Consider the following 20,025-nt stretch of genomic DNA (forward strand, 5'->3'; position numbering starts at 1 on the left):
AGATTCGTTTTGTTATGAAGGCTCATTCATTTATCAGAGAGAATGTACCTCGGGTGCTAGACTCAGCTAAGGAGAAATCAAGTATGTAATTTCATTCAGTCAAAGGATTCTTGATAGGGTATTTCATCATTTGGAGTTTACTGGGATGGCACATTACTACATTCTGTAGAGATTAATGTTTGATTTTAAGTATACGATCTATATTTATTTGAAAGACTCATTGTTTCCTAATTATTCATGTTTTGCCTTTGTAATACAGTTTTGAAAATTAATCATTTGACTCTTATGACTTAGCATTATTTTTAAGGAATGTTAATAGCCTTGTTTACACCCATGAGTGCTTACCTTTTTTTTTCCCGAAGTGTCGCTTCAACACTTAGTTATCGAAGTCATAGAAATAACTTAGTTTAGAGGGATTGGTATAGTTAATACAAGAATACCAGGAAGTCATTTTAGGACGTCAGGAGTAAAGGGAAGGAGTCTTACTCTTGTCTGTTGTATGCCTCCTTATTTTCCCTTTTAGATTTACTGGGAGATAATCAGAAAGCCTCTATCTAAGCATAATTTTCCTTTTCCAGGCACTGTACCAATACCCAGAGTCAGCCAGTACTTGTACTTCTTGTTTGCTCCTACCCTGATCTACCGTGACAGCTATCCCAGGTAATGGCACTATGAAGTAGAAATGCGGTGAGCACCAGAAGTGTGGCATGAGTGAGACTGGCAGGGGCAAGTTTATGGAGGGCTCTACATAGAATATAGAATGAGTTTTAATTTTCTGTCTGGAATGGGAATCTCTAGATAGTGATTCTAGCAGTCTGATTTGATACAATAATTTTTTTTTTAAATATTTTATTGTGTTTTAGGTGACAGTTTACATAGCATATTAGTTTCCCATTCAACAGTTCATTCAGAAATTGTTCTGTGTAACATTGGTTGCTATCCCTGCAGTGTGTCAGCACTCTCCCCGTTTCCACCTCTCCTTCCCTGTTTCCAACCATCCAGTATCCTTGCCCCTCCTTGCTGTCTCATCTTCACTTTTGGGCAAGTATTGCCGGTTTAGTCCCATATAGTTGATTGTTCTAAAGAGCACATTACTCATGGGTGTTATTTGTTTAATTTATTGGCTAATCTGTTATTTGGCTGAAAGATGACCTCCGGGAGTGGCTTTAGTTCCAGATTAAAAGGATATCTTAGAACAGTAGTTTCGGGGGTTCCTCCAGTCTCTATCAGTCTTCTTAATCTTTTTTATCAATTTGAGTTTTTTTCTACATTTTCTCCCATTCTAACAGGGACCTTCTATTGTGTCGCTGGTCAGTGTGGTTGTTAGTGGTAGCTGGGTACCATCTAGTTCTTCTGGTCTCAGGCTAGAGGAGGCTGTGGTTTGTGTGGGCCATTAGTCCTGTGGACTAATTGTTTCTTTGAGTCTTTGGTTTCCTTCACTTTCCTTTGCTCCAGACTGGAGGAGACCGATAGTTGTATCTTAGATAGCTGCTCACAAGGTTTTAAGACCCCAGACGCTCCTCACCAAAGTAGGATGTAGAACATTATCTTTATGAACTATGTTATGCCAGTTGACCTAGATATCCCCCAAGACTATGGTCCTTAGCCTTCAAACCCAGTAACTCAGTCCCATGAGTTATTTGGATATGTCTGTAGGAAGCTTCCATAACTGTGCCCTCTGTGTGCTCTATTATATATATGAATATATATATATATAGCATGTACAAATATGTATATACAAATGCCCACAACTATACCTAAATGTGCACATGCATGTACTCCCATACACTCTCCCACACCTATGGAGTGTACATATCTACTTATGTAACCACTCACAAATTTTTGGTTGTTATTACTGTTGCAGAACTATATATGTTACAGCATTTACTATAGTTGTCCTTTATTCTTGTGTACCTCTCAGCATCTTCATTTTCCTTGGTCACGTTGTGCTGACTTCCCCCATATTGTGTATTGCCTTTCCCTTCACCAGAATTAATACGTGTCTACTATATAGTGAGTGATTCTCCCTCCCTCCCTCTCCCATCCCTGGTAACCATCAAAGAACATTGCTTTCTGTGTGTAAGCCTATTCTTGACTTTTTATAAAAGTGGTATCATATAATATTTGTCCTTTTGTGACTGACCTGTTTTACTCAGAATAATGCCCTCCAGTTTCATCCGTGTTATGTTTGGTAGACTCATTATTCTTTATCGTTGTGTAGTATTCCATTGTATGTATGTACCACATTTTGTTTATCCATTCATCCGTTGATAGACACTTAGGTTGTTTCCATCTTTTTGCTATTGTGAATAATGCTACAACGAACATGGATGTGCATATGTTTATTCCTGTTGCTGCTCTTATTTCTCTATGATAACATACCTTTGAGTGGGATTGCTGGATCATAATGGTATTTCTGTTTCTAGCTTTTTGAGGCAGGACCGTGCCATTTTCCATAATGGTTGTACCATTTTACAGTCCCACCAGCAGTGTATAAGAGTTCCAGTCTCCCCACAACCTCTTCATCGTCTGTTGTTTTCTGGGTTTTTTTTTTTTTGATAAGTGCCATTTTTTTTCATGGGTGATATAGTATCTCATTGTAGTTTTGATTTGCATCTCTCTAATGGCCCTGTTGGCACTGTGGTTAAAGAGCTTGGCTGCTAACCAAAAAATTGGTAGTTCCAGTCCACCAGCCACTCCTTGGAAACCCTGTGGGGCAATTCTACTCTGTCCTGTAGGGTCACTGTGAGTTGTAATTGACTCAACAGCAATGGTTTGGTTTGGTCGGTTATGGCTAATGATCGCGAGCATCTCTTCATGTGTTCGTTAGTTGCCTGGAATGTCTTCTTTGTTGAAGTGTCTGTTCATGTCCTTGAATTATTTGTCTTTTTGTTGTTGAGGTGTTGAAATTTTCTATATATTTTAGCAATTAGACCCTTGTTAGATATGTCGGTGCCAAAATTTTTTTCCCAGTCTGTAGGCTGTCACAGAATTATTTAGGTACTTCATATGGCCATAAACAATGTTCTATGTGGAGGCTATTAATTGTGAAGGTATTTATTAAAGTTCAATTATTTACTCTATTTAGAAAACTTGTTTCGTTCTTCCTTTTTAGGACTCCTACTATAAGATGGGGTTATGTTGCTACACAGTTTGCACAGGTACATTTTTTTTTAACTGCCTAATACCTGATGTGTGTTGATTGGTGGGAGACAGGAATTACTATTTATAATAATAATTTAATCCATTTTAAGTGTTGGTAAATTTTTGCCTACTGGGCGCTATAGAAATCTTTTCAATGAGACAGTGAGTCTTTTAAACTATTCCCAGTACTGTAAATGGTGTTTATTTTCACTAATACCAAAAGTAATTTTCTTAAGTTAGACAAAAAGTATTATTTTAAGTTACAGTAATTCCATTTGGTTTCTTCAGCATAACACCCACCCCCCGATTTGTATGTTTGTGTATGTGAAGTGGGTGTGGTTTGGGCTCTCTCATCGCTCCCAATCAGAATCAAAAATCCCATAAGATCCCATTTCATATTCTTGCCTAAATCAAATATCATTTATGAAATAAGTCCTTTTGTTGTGGGTTTCATATAGCAGGAAAAACAAATTCTAAAAGAGTCTTAATTTTTTTTTTAATGTCATTTGGTGTAAAGGGTTAGAAAAGGACATGGTGAAGACTAGCTTGAGTAATACCTCTGAAGGATTATGTTTTGGCAATCTTATATACCAAAACCAAACCCCTTGCCATCAAGTCGTTTTTGACTCATAGCAACCCCATGTGTTACAGAGTAGAACTGCTCCATAGGCATTTCTTGGCCATAATCTTTACAGAAGCATATCACCAGGGCTTTCTCTGGAACATTGCTGGGTGGATATGAATCGTCAACCTTTTGCTTGGTAGTTAGTTGAATGCAAACTGCTTGCATTACCCAGGGACCTCGGCAATCTTATATACTAGGGTTAAATGGAATATATACATAACCATTACTTTCTTTGGGAGAAAAAAAATGTACTTTCCTTTGGAGAAAAAAATATCACCCTGAATTTTTCCTTATCAAGCCACCATTATTATAATTATATCTTTGTTACATTCCAGATTTTTGGTTGCCTTTTTTATGTATACTACATCTTTGAAAGGCTCTGTGCCCCCTTGTTTCGGAACATCAGACAGGAGCCCTTCAGCGCTCGTGTCCTGGTCCTGTGTGTGTTTAACTCCATCTTGCCAGGTAACATGGGTACTGGTTAATTTGGTCATTCATACATTCTCAAGGAAAATAAAAAGCTTTTGAGTACGAGTACATTTGATTTACTTCCTCTTCCCTCATAAACTCATCTGCACGTTTATACCTGTCTTGATCTGTTTTCCATTTATCTCAAAAATAAGGTGTCATCCTTCTAGTCTCAGGCCAGTTCTTTCATTTATCTTCGGGATTTCATTTAAGTTTTGCTTTCTCCGGAGTGTGGACAGTCCATATTTATGCTTTCTCTTCAGGTTGAGTTCCTTATTTTCTTGCTTCTAATCCCTTCAGGCCACTAAAGTGGCCTTTGTTAAAATCATTAATAACCTCTTGGATTCTAAATCCAGTAAATGGTTTAGCCCTTATCCTTTTTTGACTTCATGAAGCACTGGATGCTGTTGACCACTTGCTTTTTTAAATCTCTTCTGCCACTATTACGTATTTTCCCCCAGTCTCTTTGGCCATACCTCAGCACCCTAACTGCATTCATTCCACTTATTTTTTTCTAGAGATATATGAGTGCCCGCTATGTGCCAAGTGCTGAGGATACAGCAGTGACCAAGATATACTTAATCTTTACCTTCTGAGAACTTAACAGTTTAATTATACTTACATTTTCCTTCACTTACTCATTGTCTTTACTCATTGAATATTGCTGATTTTTCTGCCATCACCTTCTCTCTTCCCTGTCCCCTAGACTTCTTCCGGGTAACCCTTCCTGTCTGCTGAGAGACTTAACTCCAGTAGGCTCTGTATCTGTCTCTGGAATGGGATATCTGTCACATATTTATGTGTCTTCCTAACTAGGCTACAAATTCCTTGAGAGCAAGTATTGTATCTTATAGCCAGTAGCAATCCCTACTATAGTGTCTGTTATGCAATAGATGCTCTATAAGTATTTTTTAAATAAACAAATGAAGGAAAGAGGTACACATGTAGGTGGATATTTTACAACGTAGTGTAGTATATAATACACAAGTAGGATAAACAAAACACTTAGGGACTGTATTTCATATTAGTGATGACATTTAACATTGGGTCTTTAAAAAATAGGTGTTTTCCTGGCAGAGAAACTGTGGAAGAGTCCTTCCAGGTAATGGGATGGATGCAAAGGCATGGAATATTTTGGAATGCTGGAAGTCTTTTTATAGATGATGTTTACAACTCTGGAGGTAGAGTTGTCCGAGATAAGTTTAGGCCAGAGTTTGTCAGCCTCATCACTATTAATATTTTGAGCCAGATAATTCTTTGTTTTGGGGGATTGTCCTGTGCATTATAGGATGGTTAGTAGCATTCTGGCCTCTACCCATTAGATACCAGTGGCTCCACCCCCACTCCCAGTCGTGGCAACTAAAAATGTCTCTAGAATTGCCAAATATCCACTGGGGGCAAAATCTCCCCCAGTTGAAAACAACTGGTTTAGAGGGATGTATCGGTACCAGATTTTTAAAGGGTCTTGTGTACCAAGTTAAGCCATATGTCTAAGGTTTTCTGTTAAAAACAAGCTAGGTTATTTTTTGTCTATAAAACCCAATTGGAAATTATTCTTTTATAAAATTAAAGCAGTAACATTCTAAAGAGCACTGTGCTATCTCTGGAATGGGTAAAGAAGAATAATAACTTTTATTTTACAAAATAATTCCAGATAAGCAAATGACAACATATAATTAACTCCTTGGTATGTGAGCTACTGGAGACTCTTAATACTGTTAACCTTATTTTTAGGTGTGCTGATTCTGCTCCTTACTTTTTTTGCTGTTTTGCATTGCTGGCTCAATGCCTTTGCTGAGATGTTACGCTTTGGTGACAGGATGTTTTATAAGGTAATATATACTTGGGCTGATCTTTCTTTTTACATTGTTTTTTATTTATTTCCTCATTGCTAAGCATTTTGATGCTGTTGGCTAATATTACCAGCTTTTTAACAAAACGTGAAATATTTTTCCATTCCAGTTTTACTGATATTGTCTGAAATTCTGAAATAGATTAATTAGCGTAGCCTCTCTTTTCTTTCACCCTTATACAGAAAATGTTTTTTGCTGCATCCTCTGAGGACATATTGATAATTAAAGTAGGAAAACACTTTTTGACAGCACATCACGTGACTTCTCTGACTGTTCATACCTTTGAAATTGACTGGTTTTGTAGGAGTGACCACAGTTAACATTTTTTAGATGTACAGTTTGGTGATACCAATTATGTTAATCATTTTGTCCAACCATCACCCATGATCATTGCCAAATTTACCATCACCATAAACAGACACTCACTGCTTCCTAAGCAATGACTTCCCCTTTCCCTCTGCCTCCTGCCCCTGTGTAACCACTAGTAAGCATTTGCCTGTTCTTATTATTTTATATAAGTGAGATCATTCAGTATTTGTCCTTTTGTGATTGACTTACTCCACTGAACATAATGTTTTCAGGATTCATCCGTATTATAGCAAGGATCAGGACTTCTTTTCTCTTTATGGCTGAGTAGTACTCCATTGTATGTATTTACCAATTTTGTTTATCCATTAATCCATTGCTGGATGTTCAGGTTGTTTCCACCTTTTGACTGTCGTGAGTAGTGCTTCAGTGAACACTGGTGTACCAAACTACTATTTGTGTTAGCATTCTATCTAGTCTACATGGCCTTTAGAAATCTCATTATTTTTAGCAAGGTGTGATGGTTAAGGTTGTGTCAAATTGGCTAGGCCAGCATTCTCAGTAGTTTGGCGGTTATGTCATGATGTAGTCATCCTCCATGATGTGATCAGCTAAACAGTTGTAGAGTGAGTTTTTTAGGGGGTGTGGCCTGCATCCAGTGTATATATGTGGATGTTCTGGCAAAGCTCACTTGCTTACTCTGGATCCTGCATCCAGCTCGTCATCATCTGACTGCTGGTTCTTGGGATTCATTGGCCTCTGCAGCCTGTGAGCCAGCAGCCTGCTGTCTTACCTGCTGATCTTGAATTCATCGGCCCCTGCAGCTACGTGAGTCAGGAGAAGCCCACAGACTTGGGACTTGCCAGCCTCTACGAACACGTGAGCCATTTTCTTGAGATAAATTTCTCTCTCAAGATACATGCTTCGTTGGTTCTGCTTCTCTAGAGAGCCCAGCCTAAGACGTTTGGTACCAAGAATGTGTCTAGAGAAACAAAATCATAACGATGAGTTTTCTAAATTGGTTCTCAAGTCTGACTAGTCTTAAAGGCTCTGATGACACTGCCTCCAGCAGTAAAGAGGGTGCTGCTAATCCATGGCGTGAGGTGGCAGTATTAATATGCAAATTATCATCACCAGTACATCAAGTATTGGTCAGAAGAGAGACTCTAGGTGATCACATGTTTGATACTTTTCTACAGGTGTGTCAGAATGAGAAGTATAAAGAAGCTGGTTGGTTAGTCCTACTTTCGATAGGCAAAGTAGTAAAATAGAGATGAGCTTAGATCTTCAGAGTTACAGCTCAAGGGCTGCAAAAAAACCTCAAAGTGGTCACTTGTGCCCTGAAAGAAAGCCTTATCTCTTGTAGTAATGGAGCTGATATTGCCAAAAACCAAACTCAAAGTCTTATAAGAGTGACTGAATTATAATACCAATTGAATTCCCAACCTCAGATGGTGTCTGAAGTTAAAGTAGGGTATTGATTGGGAAGAAATAGGATCTTGAAACTTGGCATGGGAACATATGGGCAGATAATCAGGAGGCTGGGGACACTGAGCCCCTACATGCCATTGAATCACTCCTGCCAACAGAACCAGCCCACTTTCTCCCATCTGAAGAGTTTACTCCATCTTTGTCTGCTAATCCACCCTTCCTAGTAAAACCTTTAGCTCCTCTACCCTTATTAGATGAGTTTAACCCAGCTGTGCCTGAAGAGCTTTGTCTGAGATATTACCTGAGGCAGTGCCTGGAGTATTGCCTGGGGCATCTTCTGAGGGTGGATGCCTTACAAGACAATGCTGTATGTTCCCAGGGCCCACCCCTACAACCCATTTTTGCTTCTAGACCTATAACTAGACTTAAGTCCCAGCGAGCCGCACAAAGTGTGACCCAAGAGGAGGTACACTACACTCCAGAAGAACTGGTTGACTTTTCTAATATGTGTAAACAGATACCTGGGTAATATATGTGGGAATGGCTATTAAGGGTGTTGGATAATGGTGCAAGGAACATAAAGTTGGATCAGTCTGAGTTTATTGATATGGGCCCACTAAGCACAGATTCTTCATTCAGCGTTTCAGCTCGAGAGATTAGTTTATTTGGTTGGTTTACTGAAGCATGGATTGTTTGGTGACCTATACTAAATCAAGTTGAAGTACCAGACCTGCCTTGGTATACTGTAAAAGACGGTATCAAAAGGCTTAGGGAACTTGGCATGTTAGAGTAGGTTTATCAGGTTAGATCCACAGACCCACACATGGAGTGTGACCATAGGACACAACTTTTACCACAATGGTGAGGAACAAATTTGTGAATGGAGCCCCAGCATCCTTGAAGACTGCTGTGATTGCTATTTTATGTAAGTCAGATTTGACAGTGGAACTGCCTTAACTGAATTAAGACGCCTAACTGCAGTGGGGCTGATTGGACACCATGCCATGGTGGTAGAGGCCAAGTGGCAGCACTTAATCAGCAAAGAGAAGGTGGGCATGGTTACCATAATGGACAACGGAATCAAAGCAGTAATCAGAATAGCCTGACTCATATGGACTTATGGCGTTGGCTACTTAGACATGGTGTCCTTAGGAGTGAAATAGATGGGAAATCTACTAAATATTTACTTTCTCTGTGCAAGTGGAAGAATTCTAGGTCAAGCAAATGACAGTCTAACTTGAGTTGCCAGAATAGAGTCATGGCGCCTCAGTCACTTCCCAGACTTGAGCCAGTTTGCAGACCCACAACCCCTTGAATGAACGGGAGGCCAGGTCCTCTTGAGGAAGGACCTGAGTACACTGCCAAAAATATATACTGTTAATCTTCCTCTCAGCCTTCCCCAAAGGGGTATATTCCCTTTTACAAGGGGAAAAGGAAAAAATCAGATTTTTCAGGGATTACTGGATACTGACTCTGAACTGACACTAATTCCAGGAGACCCAATATGTCGCTGTGGCCACCAGTCAGTGAAGGTGTATAGAGGTCAGGTTATTGATGGGCTCTTAGCTCAGGTTTGTCTCACAGTAGGTCCAGTGGGTCCCCGAACCCATCCTGTAGTGATTTTTGCCAGTTCCCGAATACATAATTAGAGTAGATACACTCCGCAACTGGTAGAACCCCCACATTGGATCCCTGACAAGTGGAGTAAGGGCTATTATGGTAGGAAAAGCTAAGTGGAAGCCATTAGAACTGCCCCTACCTAGGAAAATAGTAAATCAAAAGCAATACCACATTCCTGGAAGGATTACAGGGATTACTGCCACCATTAAGGAGTTGAAGGATGCGGGGGTGGTAATTCCCACCACATCCCCATTCAGCTCACCTATTTGGCCTGTGCAAAAAACAGATGAATCTTGGAGAATGATGGTGGATTATTGTAAATTTACCCAGGTGGTGTTCTGTAGTTGCAGCTGCTATTCCAGATATGGTTTCATTGCTTGAGCAAATTAATACATCTGCTGGTAACTAGTATGCAACTGTTGCTCTGGCTGATGCCTTTTTCTCGGTTCTGGTATTGATGGAACACCAGAAGCTGTTTGCCTTCAGCTGGCAAGGCCAGAAATACACCTTCACTTGCCTACCTCAGGTGTATATCAGCTCTCCAGCCCTGTGTCATAATTTTGTCTGCAGGGAACTTGATTGCCTTTCCCTTCCAAAAGATGTCACACTGGTCTGTTACATTGATGACATTATGCTGACTGGACTTAGTAAGGAAGAAGTGTCAATGACTCTAGACTTACTGGTAAAACGTTTGTGTGCTAGAGGGTGGGAAATCAGTCTGGCAAAAATTCAGGCACCTTCCACCTCAGTGAAATTTCTAGGAGTCCAGTGGTTTGGTGCATGTTGAGATATTCCTTCTAAAGTGAAGGATAAGTTGTTACATCTGACCCCTCCTACAACTAAAAAGGAGATATAACACCTGGAGAGCCTCTTTGGATCCTGGAGGCAACATACTCCTCGTTTGGGTGTGCTGCTCTGGCCTGTTTATCAAGTGACTCGAAAAGCTGTTAGTTTTGAGTCAGGCCCAGAAGAAGAGAAGGCTCTGCAACAGGTTCAGGCTGCTGTGGAAACTGCTCTGTCACTTGGGCCATATGATCCAGCTGATCCAGCGGTGCTGAAGTGTTAATGGCAGATAGAGATGCTGTTCGGAACCTTGGGCAGGTCCCTATTGGTGAATCACAGTGCAGACCCTTAGGATTTTGGAGCAAAGCCCTGCCATCCTCTGCAGATAACTATACACCTTTTGAGAAACAGCTTTTGCCTGTTGCTGGGCCTTAGCAGAGACTGAACGCTTAACCATAGATTGCCAAGTCAGCATGCAGCCTGAGCTACCCATCATGAACTGGGTGTTGTCTGACCCAAAGAGTCATAAAGTTGGACGTGCACAGCAGCACACCATCATTAAATAGAAGTGTTATATACGAGATTGGGCTCGAGCAGGACCGGAAGGCACAAGTAAGTTACATGAGGAAGTGGCCCAAATGCCCATGGTCTCCACTTCCATCAAACTGTCTTCTCTCACCCAGCCTGCACCTGTGGCTTCATAGGGTGTTCCTTATGATGAATTGACTAAGGAAGAGAAGACTCAAGCCTGGTTTACAGAAGGTTCTGGGCAATAAGCAGGCAGCACTCAAAAGTGGACAGCAGCAGCACTGCAGCCACTTTCTGGAACCTCCCTGAAGGACACTGGTGAAGGGAAATCCTCCCAAGGGGAAGAACTTCTAGCAGTGTCCTAGTTATTCACTCTGCTTGGGAGGAGAATGTCCGGATGTGCGATTGTATACTGCTTCATGGGTTGTGGCCAGTGGTTTGGCCATATGGTCAGGGACATGGGAGGAACATGATTGGAAAATACGTAGTAAGGAGGTTTGGTGAAGAGGTATGTGGATAGACCTCTCTGAATGGGCCAAAAACAGTGAAAATATTTGTGTCTCATGTGAATGCTTACCAAAGGGTATCCTTGGTAGTGTAAGATTTTATCAGTCAAGTGAATAGAATGACACATTCTGTGGAATCTAGTCATCCTCTTTTCCCAGCCACTTCTGTCATTGTCCAGTGGGCTCATGAACCAAGTGGCCATGGTGGCAGGGAAGGAGATTATCCATGGGTTCAGGAGCATGGACTTCCACTCACCAAGGCTGACTTGGCTACAGCCACTGCTGAACGCCCAATCTGCCAGCAGCTGAGACCAACAACGAGTCCCCAATATGGCACCATTTCCTGAGGCGATCAGCCAGGAAGCTGGTGACAGATTGATTACATTGGACCACTTCCATCATGGAAAGGGCTGCGTTTCATTATTAATGGGATAGACACTTTGGATATGGATTTGCCTTCCCTGCATGCTGTTCTCTTCCAAAACTACCACCTGTGTAGTCACAGAATGCCTTATCCACCATCATGGTATCCCACACAGAATTGCCTCTGATCAAGGGACTCACTTCACAGCAAATGAAGTTTGGCAGTAGGCCCATGCTCATGGAGTTCTCTGGTCTTATCATGTTCTCTGTCATCCTGAAGCAGCTGGCTTGATAGAATGATGGTATGGTCTTCTAAAGACACAGTTATGGTGCCAGCTAGGTGGCAACACTATGCAGGGTTGGAGCATTGTTCTCTAGGAGGCTGTGTATGCACTAAACCAGCACCCAATATGTGGTGCTGTTTTTCTCATAGGCAGGATTCACAGTTTCAGAAATCAAAGGGTGAAGATGGGAGTGGCACTGCTCACTATTAACTCTAATGAACCAAAATTTTTGTTTCCTTTCCCCATGACCCCATGCTCTGCGGTCCTAGACATCTTAGTTCCAAAGGGAGGAATGCTCCCACCTGGAGACAAAACAGGGATTCCTTTGAATTGGAGATTAAGAATGCCACCCGGCCACTTTGCTCCTCATGCCTGTGGATCACCAGGCAAAGATGAGAGTTACCGTAGTGGCTGGTGTGATTGAATCTGACTACCAAGAGAAAATCAGGTTGATATTGCATAATGAATGCTCCTTAGAAGCAAGGATGGTGAGATTATATCTCACATACTTTGGAGATGTTATCAGGAGGGCTCAGTCCCTGGAGAAGGACATTGTGTTTGGTAAAGTAGAGCATCATCTAAGAAGAGGAAGACTTTGTCAACAAGATGGATTGACATAGTGGCTGCAATAATGGGCTCAAGCATAACGATTGTGAGGGGCGCAGGACTGGGCAGTGTTTCGTTCTGTCGTACATGGGGTCACTATGAGTCAGAACTGACTCGATGGCACCTAACAACAACATTGCATAATGGAGGTGAAAAAAAGATTATGCATGGAATACAGGAAATCCCTTAGGGCATCTCTTAGTACTACCATGCCCTGTGATTAAAGGCAATGGAAAACTACAGCAACCCAATTCCCACATGACTAGTATGGCCCAGACCCTTCAGGAATGAAGCTTTGTGTCCTGCCACCAGGCAACAAACTACGACTAGCTGAGGTGCATGCTGAGGGTAAAGCGAATATGGAATAGGTGGTAGAAGAAGGTAGTTCTAAGTACCAGTTATGACCATGTGACAAGTTGCAGAAAGGAGGACTGTAATTGTTATGAGTATTTCTTATGGTGTTGGTGAAGAATATTGAGTATACCATAGATTCCCAGAAGAACAAACAAATCTGTCTTGGAAGAAGTACAGCCAGAAGGGACCAGTCCCTGGAGAAGGACATCATGCTTCGCAGAGTGTCAGCAAAAGAGAGGAAGACCCTCAGTGAGGTGGATTGACACAGTGGCTGCAACAATGGGCTCAAGTATAGCAATGATTATGAGAATGGCACTGGACTCTGCAGTGTTTCTTTCTGTTGTACATAGGGTCGCTGTTAGTCGGAATTGACTTGGCGATATCTAACAACAACAGCATTTCTTCCTTTCACGTGTGCGTCAAATATTTTTGTTTTCTTATAAAATATAAGATGTAAACAGGGCTAGTGTGTTTTCAGTTGTATGTAAGTTGTATCATGTTGACACAAGTATAACTTGTAATTGTCTTTATTTCGAGATTGTGTGATTTAAGGAGATGTGTACAGGCACCAGGTTGACGAGTGGGTGGACTGTGATGGTTAAGGTTAAGATTGTCAATTTGGCTAGGCCATGAGTCTCAGTGGTTTGGCATTTATGTAATAAAGTAATTGTCAGTTATATAATGATGTAGTTTGGCAGTTTTGTAAAGATGTAGCCATCCTTTATGATGAGATCTGATGTGACTAGGCAGTCAGTTGTAAGGGAAGTTTCCTTGGTGGTGTGGTGTGCATCCTGTATATATATGTATATATATGTGGACATCCTGGCGAAGCTCGCTTGCTCTGGATCTTGCATTCGGCTCTTCATCACCTGACCTCCAGTTCTTGGGATTCATCGAACTCTGCAGCCTGCTGTCTCACCTGCCAGTCTTGAGTTCGTCAGCCCGTACAGCTGTGTGAGTGAGTCAGGAAAAGCCTTCAGTCTGATTCCTGACCCCCAAACTTGGGACTTGCAAGACTTTATAACCGCATGAGCCATTTCCTTGAGATAAATCTTTCTCTCTTTCTCTATATATGTTTACTTGTATGTATATGTATATGTGTATATATATACATACTCGTGTATGTATACATATATATGTATGTGTATGTTTATGCACATATATATATGTACACACTTTATTGGTTTTGCTTCTCTAGAGAACTCACCCTATGATACAAGGTAAGGAGGTTTTACTGATTAATGTTTACATGAACTTTATATTTAAATGATTCTATGTGTTCTGGTTTTTATTACAAATTTACTGGCAGAGATTAATAGAGTACCATCATAACTTTTTTAATAATGAGACCACATGAATTAAGAATTTAATAATATGTAGAATTGGGATTAATATCTTACTGAACACTGTTAACCAAAACACCTATTAAGATTTTTTTAAAATTACCGTGTGGACTAACAGTTTATCATGACATACTCTGGGTACTATGTTATGAGTGTATTGTTTGTCAATATGCATTTTTTTTTGCTTGCTTGCTTGTTTTGGTTCTTAGTTTTTTTAATTAGTTTTATACTTTTACTTTTTTCTTCAGGATTGGTGGAACTCCACATCATACTCCAACTATTACAGGACTTGGAATGTGGTGGTCCATGACTGGCTGTATTACTATGCTTACAACGACTTTCTCTGGGTAAGCAGCAAGACTTAATTGACTATTGTTTTAAGAAATGGAGGCCTTTTTTTAAGAAGTAGAGAAAAATTTTTGTTAAAGAAGTAGAGAAACACCTATGTGTTGACTTACATTTCTCCAGTTAGTGACATAATATATCTTTGAGACATTCTTTGAAGCAGAGTGTATTTAGACTGATGAAATGCAATCTTAAATCTTCTGGTTGATTAACCCTGGCATCTCTGCATTGTGTTTTTTTAATTGTTACATAAGGTCAGCATTTAGCTAAATGACAACACATTGTGATGAAAAAGCACTGGATTTGAGTGCTAGTTCTGTCATTTATAATCATAGTTTCATATATAGACAAAGCATACCCCTTACCCTTTCTAAGCCTTATTTTCATTACCAGTAAATACAGAACTGTGTTAAGAGATTGCGACTTGATGGTGTTGTTTGTATGTGAAAACTGTTTTGTCAACCATAGTGACTTTTAAATACGACTTAATATTTTTGAAAATTTGCCCAGATTGCTTAACATTAGTGTTTTTGAAAAGACTTCATTTTAGCAAAATGAGTGTCAGCCCTTATGCTTGTAAACTGTAAACCCAGTATAATTAATAGGTGACTTTAGCATGTGACAGTTATAAGTCTTATATAATTCATGTTTTGTTAATTTTTAATATTTTCATTTTTTCTTAGTTTTTCACTAAGAGGTTCAAATCTGCTGCCATGTTAGCTGTTTTTGCTGTGTCTGCCATAGTGCACGAGTATGCCTTGGCTCTTTGTTTGAGCTTTTTCTATCCAGTGCTCTTCGTGCTCTTCATGTTCTTTGGAAGTAAGTATCTTGGCGTGCCACGACTACTGGCTGTTATTCTAAAAGAGACAATCAGACCAAAAAGAAACTATAAAATCAGTGTAGAAAATAGTACATTATATATGATTCCATTTCAAGCCAGTGTTTATCAGAGGGTAAGACAGTGACCATCTGAACAATTACATACAGCTATGTTTCAAAATATTTACACTTTGAAGTAGGGAAATGAATTAGATAACCTCTTGAAAACTCTCTGTAGAAATAACTTCTCCATTCATAAACACAGTCAGTGTACACTCCCCTCTTCTCCCTGGAAAACTGACCCATTTTTTGGGTGGGTTGAGAGGGGCAAGTTAGAATATGAATAATTACATGAGATATATTTTTACCTGTTGAATGCTTTCTGATTTTCTGTTAATCATCGATTAATAAATTTCAATTCTGGTTTCATTTTTATTTATAGAAACAGTGGGTTATAAAATATATATAGGAATAGTAGATGCTCACTGTGATTATTAAATGATAACAACAGATGTCGGAGGCTTCTTATCTCCTGATTGATTGTTTTGATAACTGTATTTTTTTGTCTTCTTCCTAACTTTAGTGGCTTTCAACTTCATTGTCAATGATAGTCGGAAAAGGCCAATTTGGAATGTTATGATGTGGACTTCCCTTTTCTTGGGTCAAGGAATTTTGTTATGCTTTTATTCTCAAGAGTGGTATGCACGTCAGCATTGTCCTCTGAAAAATGTGAGTCCTCAGTCAAACTGGAGTGGAAAAGTAACCTATTCGTCCCCTCTTTGTGAGAGTTGATGGATAATATTGAGAAGAATAATAGTGGAGGTTAAAATGAGTTAGTGTTGAGGGAATGGAAGTATGAAGGAAAAGCATTAGTTTATTATCTGATCTTACTGCACTGTCCTTGAAAATTTTCCTCTTTGGTTTTCTTCACACTGAACTCTCCTTTGGCTCCGTTTTCTCTTTTACTGCCTTCTTTTTTTTTTTTTTTTTTAAAAAAAAAGCTCCTTCTCTCTAATTTTCTTCCTGTCTCCTGAAAATGTAGGTATTCTCCAGGATTTTTCTCAGTAGTGTGTATGTTTCTTTTCCCCTTCCACCACCTAAATATCTTTGCCCCTTTCCTTCCAAAGTAATGTGATCTTTGTAAAAATGTCCAAGTAACACTGATATGCCTAGGGTGCCATTTCCTGTGATTCTTATTTTGTTGCAATCATTCATAAATCTCATTTAGCCTTAGAGGTTTGACTTTTAGCTATGTGTTAATGATTTCAAAAGTTAAATCTCCTGTCCTAATACATTCTCTTAAAGAATTTTGCCTTTTTTGGTGTATCTGCCTGGGTGTGTCTCATGGGCATCTAAAACTGAAAATGTTCACAGTCAAATTAATCACTTTCTCTCCCGAAGACTCTCCTCTTTCTGTGTCTCTTGTTTTTGTTACATTAACACTAACTCTCCCTCCTCATTTCCCACTAATCCACTTTGTGTGTCTGAACTAACTGCTGTTGATTCTGGACTCCTATAATTGTCTCTGATCACGCTGCTGTTTACGCTCAGATTCCACGTGTCAGATTCTATTCTCCTCTCAAAGCCCAAGTTGGATGCCACATCTTCCATGAAACTTTCAGATTTTTCTCTCCCTTCTCTTTCCTACTAATGAACTTTCACAGTACTTCATCTGTTCCTCCTTTAGATAATTCAGTAGTCTTAGACCTTGTACTATAGTCATTTGTGTGTATATAGTCATTTGTAACCTTCTACCACCATTTAGACTTTAGGCTACTAAAAGAGAAAGGCAAGATATAGAAAGAGGGAGTTCCTATTTAGAATTTGGCTAAAAGTCCATGCTGTTGTGTAATTATGGGTTTATTGGATTTCAAAAGCTTCATTTAAAGCTTCTAAATTAAATAAGTTTGTACTGTAGATAAAATTACTGAACATTTTGAATTAGCTGCTTATAGCTTAAAGGTCACTGAAATGGTGGGAGGTATTTTAGAGATGTAAGTATGTATATGTGGCTACAACAAGGGGCTCAAACATAACAATGATTATGAAGATGGCACAGAACCGTACAGTATTTTGTTTGGTTGTACATAGGGTCGCCATGAGTTGAAACCAACTACATAGCACTAACTCGACAGCACCTAATAACAACAACACAATATATAAGGAGTCCCTGGGTGGTACAAATGGTTGATATGAATGGCTGCTAACAGGAAGGTTGGTGGTTTGGGTCCACCTATAGGTGCCTTGGAAGAAAGGCCTGGCAATCAGCCATTGAAAACCCTAGGGAGCACAATTCTACTCTGACACACATGAGGTTGCCGTGAGTTGGGACTGCCTTGACAGCAATGGAAAAAAAAATAACAAAACCCCGATATATAACATTTGATACCCCCTACCCTACCTCCCACAAGAAGCCCTGGTGGTGCAGTGGTTAAGCACTCAGCTGCTAACTGAAAGACTGGCAGTTTGAACCTACTCAGTGGCTCTTAGGGAGAAAGACCCGGCAATCTGCTCCCATAAAGATTACAGCCTAGAAAATCCCATGGGGCAGTTTTACTCTTGTTACGCGGGGTTGCTATAAGTCAAAAACCACTTGACGGCTCACAACAACACTGTACCCCCACAAGCCATACACACATTGCACGCAAATAAACTAGTTTTCTACTCTTCTTTTCCCCTTTGTAGCCCACATTCCTGGATTATGTCCGACCACGTTCCTGGACTTGCCATTATGTGTTTTAGAAGCTTGGACTTTGTTTCCTTTCTTGTCATTGAAGATTGGGTATTCTGCCTGATTGGGGACCAGCAGCTGTTTCCAGCAGTTACTGAAGTTATCTGTTATTTGGACCACTCCAGGCTTTACCGATAGCTCACTCCATTCCTAGGTCACATGAAGCTGAGCTTTTGGAATATTGTTCACTTAAGCAAGACTTTTTTTTTTCCTTTTGGGATAAGGGAAACTAATAGCAGAGGTAATGACAGATTTTGCTGGGTCATATCTGCTCGAGCCTTGGTAATTATATCTGTGTGTCTTTTGTTTCTTGACTCATATTTTCTTGGCCACTGAATTAACCAAAACACTTAATGAAGAAATCGTTTAAGTACCTCTGAGCTTAGAATTTTTTTCATGCACACAGTTGGAATGTGTGTTTATTAAAAATGCAATTGGGGAAGAAAAAATAATGTGGAATTATTGTTGCTATTCTACTAGAAAGAGAAAATGCCATCTGTTTTCCAAAGATAATCTTGTTATATACCCTGGTTTTTTTTTGGGGGGGAAAGAAAAAGTTCAATCCTACTCAACTTTTACCATTTTTTCCTCTATACAATATAGGTCATGATTTTTTGGAGCAAAAATACTTCTTTCTCTTTGAATTCCTGAGTTTGCATACTTAATATTATTTACTGAGGGAGCCAGAAGGGGAAAGGGAAAAAGAAGCAGCACAAGAGAAAGAAAAACATTTCCTTTTATAACTTCCAAAGTAATTTGTTTAAAGGTGTTCAGAGCCAGTCATGTCTTTAAATTATTTTATTGTGGAACTTTTGTGGAAAGTAGCTGTTGAAACAAATGTTACAACTTCTTTGAAGTTGTTTAGAAACATCCTTTGGTACAATAATATTATTGTCTAATAAATATTGACCTATCTTGAATTATTTTGCAGACTAGTTAGTCTGAAATGTAAGTATTAATCACCTCCATTAATATTAAAATGAGTACTAAAGATACAGAAGCTGGCTTTGTAATTACTCAATTATTATATTTTAATGGTAGGGGACTTATTAGGTGAAACAAATTAATATGTGATTGTTTTCAAGGAAATGTACTCGTGCGTGGTGTTTCCGTGTTATAAAGATGCCCATTCCTAATACAGTGTGGTGTATGGGAATTATTTTGTATGTATGATCATGTTCATAAAGATTAAACATTGGAAAGGATATCAGAGGCCATGTAATTCAGCTTCCCATCCAAAGACATGAGACTTAGAAGTATCCAAATTATTATTATTATTATTATTATTGGAGCAGCCAGCTTGAAAGGCTGTCTTGCTATTCTAATAGCCTTCCTGTTACTCAAGATGTTTTGGGAACTCTTTTTGGAATTGTTTTAAATTCAGTTGGAGTCTCACAAGAAGATAAAGTTTCTTAATAGTCACAACTTAATTTGGACCCAAAGTACCCAGCTTAATCACTATACCATTGATCCAGATGAGTTTAGGGAGTTTTCAAAAAGGAAATCCTTCAGCAGACGAAAATGAACCTCAAAAGAGGTTTTTTAAAAAAATTTTATTTAAGTATGCCGTATGTTCTCAAGTGGTAATGTTTTGTACAGTGGTATTGTCATTGTGGTGGACTCATAACTTTCTAATAAGATTGTGTTTAATATAGCTTATAATTTCTGGCATTTTTCTTAAAAATTAAAAAAATCAATTAAATTGAATTCATAACTACATTTTAAATATAATGAGGGATCTGAGAAAACCAGGTTGGTCTAAGACTTGGATATTACTAAGCCAGTCTTTTGAAACAAGAATGATTTTGTCTAAAATTTCAGTTGTCAAGAAGAATGAATTTTTAGGGTCTATATTTCTGTTAAGTATTATTGTAAATGTTTACTCTTATGAGAAGACTTTGTTACTCTAGTGATTC

The 20,025-nt window shown here is 39.3% G+C and overlaps 1 protein-coding gene across 1 annotated transcript in view; it reads left to right on the forward strand.

The window, feature by feature from the left end:
* SOAT1 (sterol O-acyltransferase 1) overlaps nt 1-19,084 on the forward strand; it is a 68,676-nt gene extending 49,592 nt beyond the window's left edge. The window contains exons 9-17 of the mRNA XM_023728074.1: nt 3-81; nt 579-660; nt 3,116-3,161; nt 4,105-4,234; nt 5,972-6,069; nt 14,463-14,561; nt 15,243-15,378; nt 15,962-16,107; nt 18,064-19,084. Of these exons, the coding sequence (XP_023583842.1) occupies nt 3-81; nt 579-660; nt 3,116-3,161; nt 4,105-4,234; nt 5,972-6,069; nt 14,463-14,561; nt 15,243-15,378; nt 15,962-16,107; nt 18,064-18,120 (873 nt within the window). The 3' untranslated portion in view covers nt 18,121-19,084. The remainder of the gene's footprint in view (nt 1-2; nt 82-578; nt 661-3,115; nt 3,162-4,104; nt 4,235-5,971; nt 6,070-14,462; nt 14,562-15,242; nt 15,379-15,961; nt 16,108-18,063) is intronic.
* The last annotated feature ends 941 nt before the right edge of the window (nt 19,085-20,025 follow it).

The sequence above is a fragment of the Trichechus manatus genome, unplaced genomic scaffold, assembly GCF_000243295.1.
Source record: "Trichechus manatus latirostris isolate Lorelei unplaced genomic scaffold, TriManLat1.0 scaffold00021, whole genome shotgun sequence".
Lineage (NCBI taxonomy): Eukaryota > Metazoa > Chordata > Mammalia > Sirenia > Trichechidae > Trichechus > Trichechus manatus.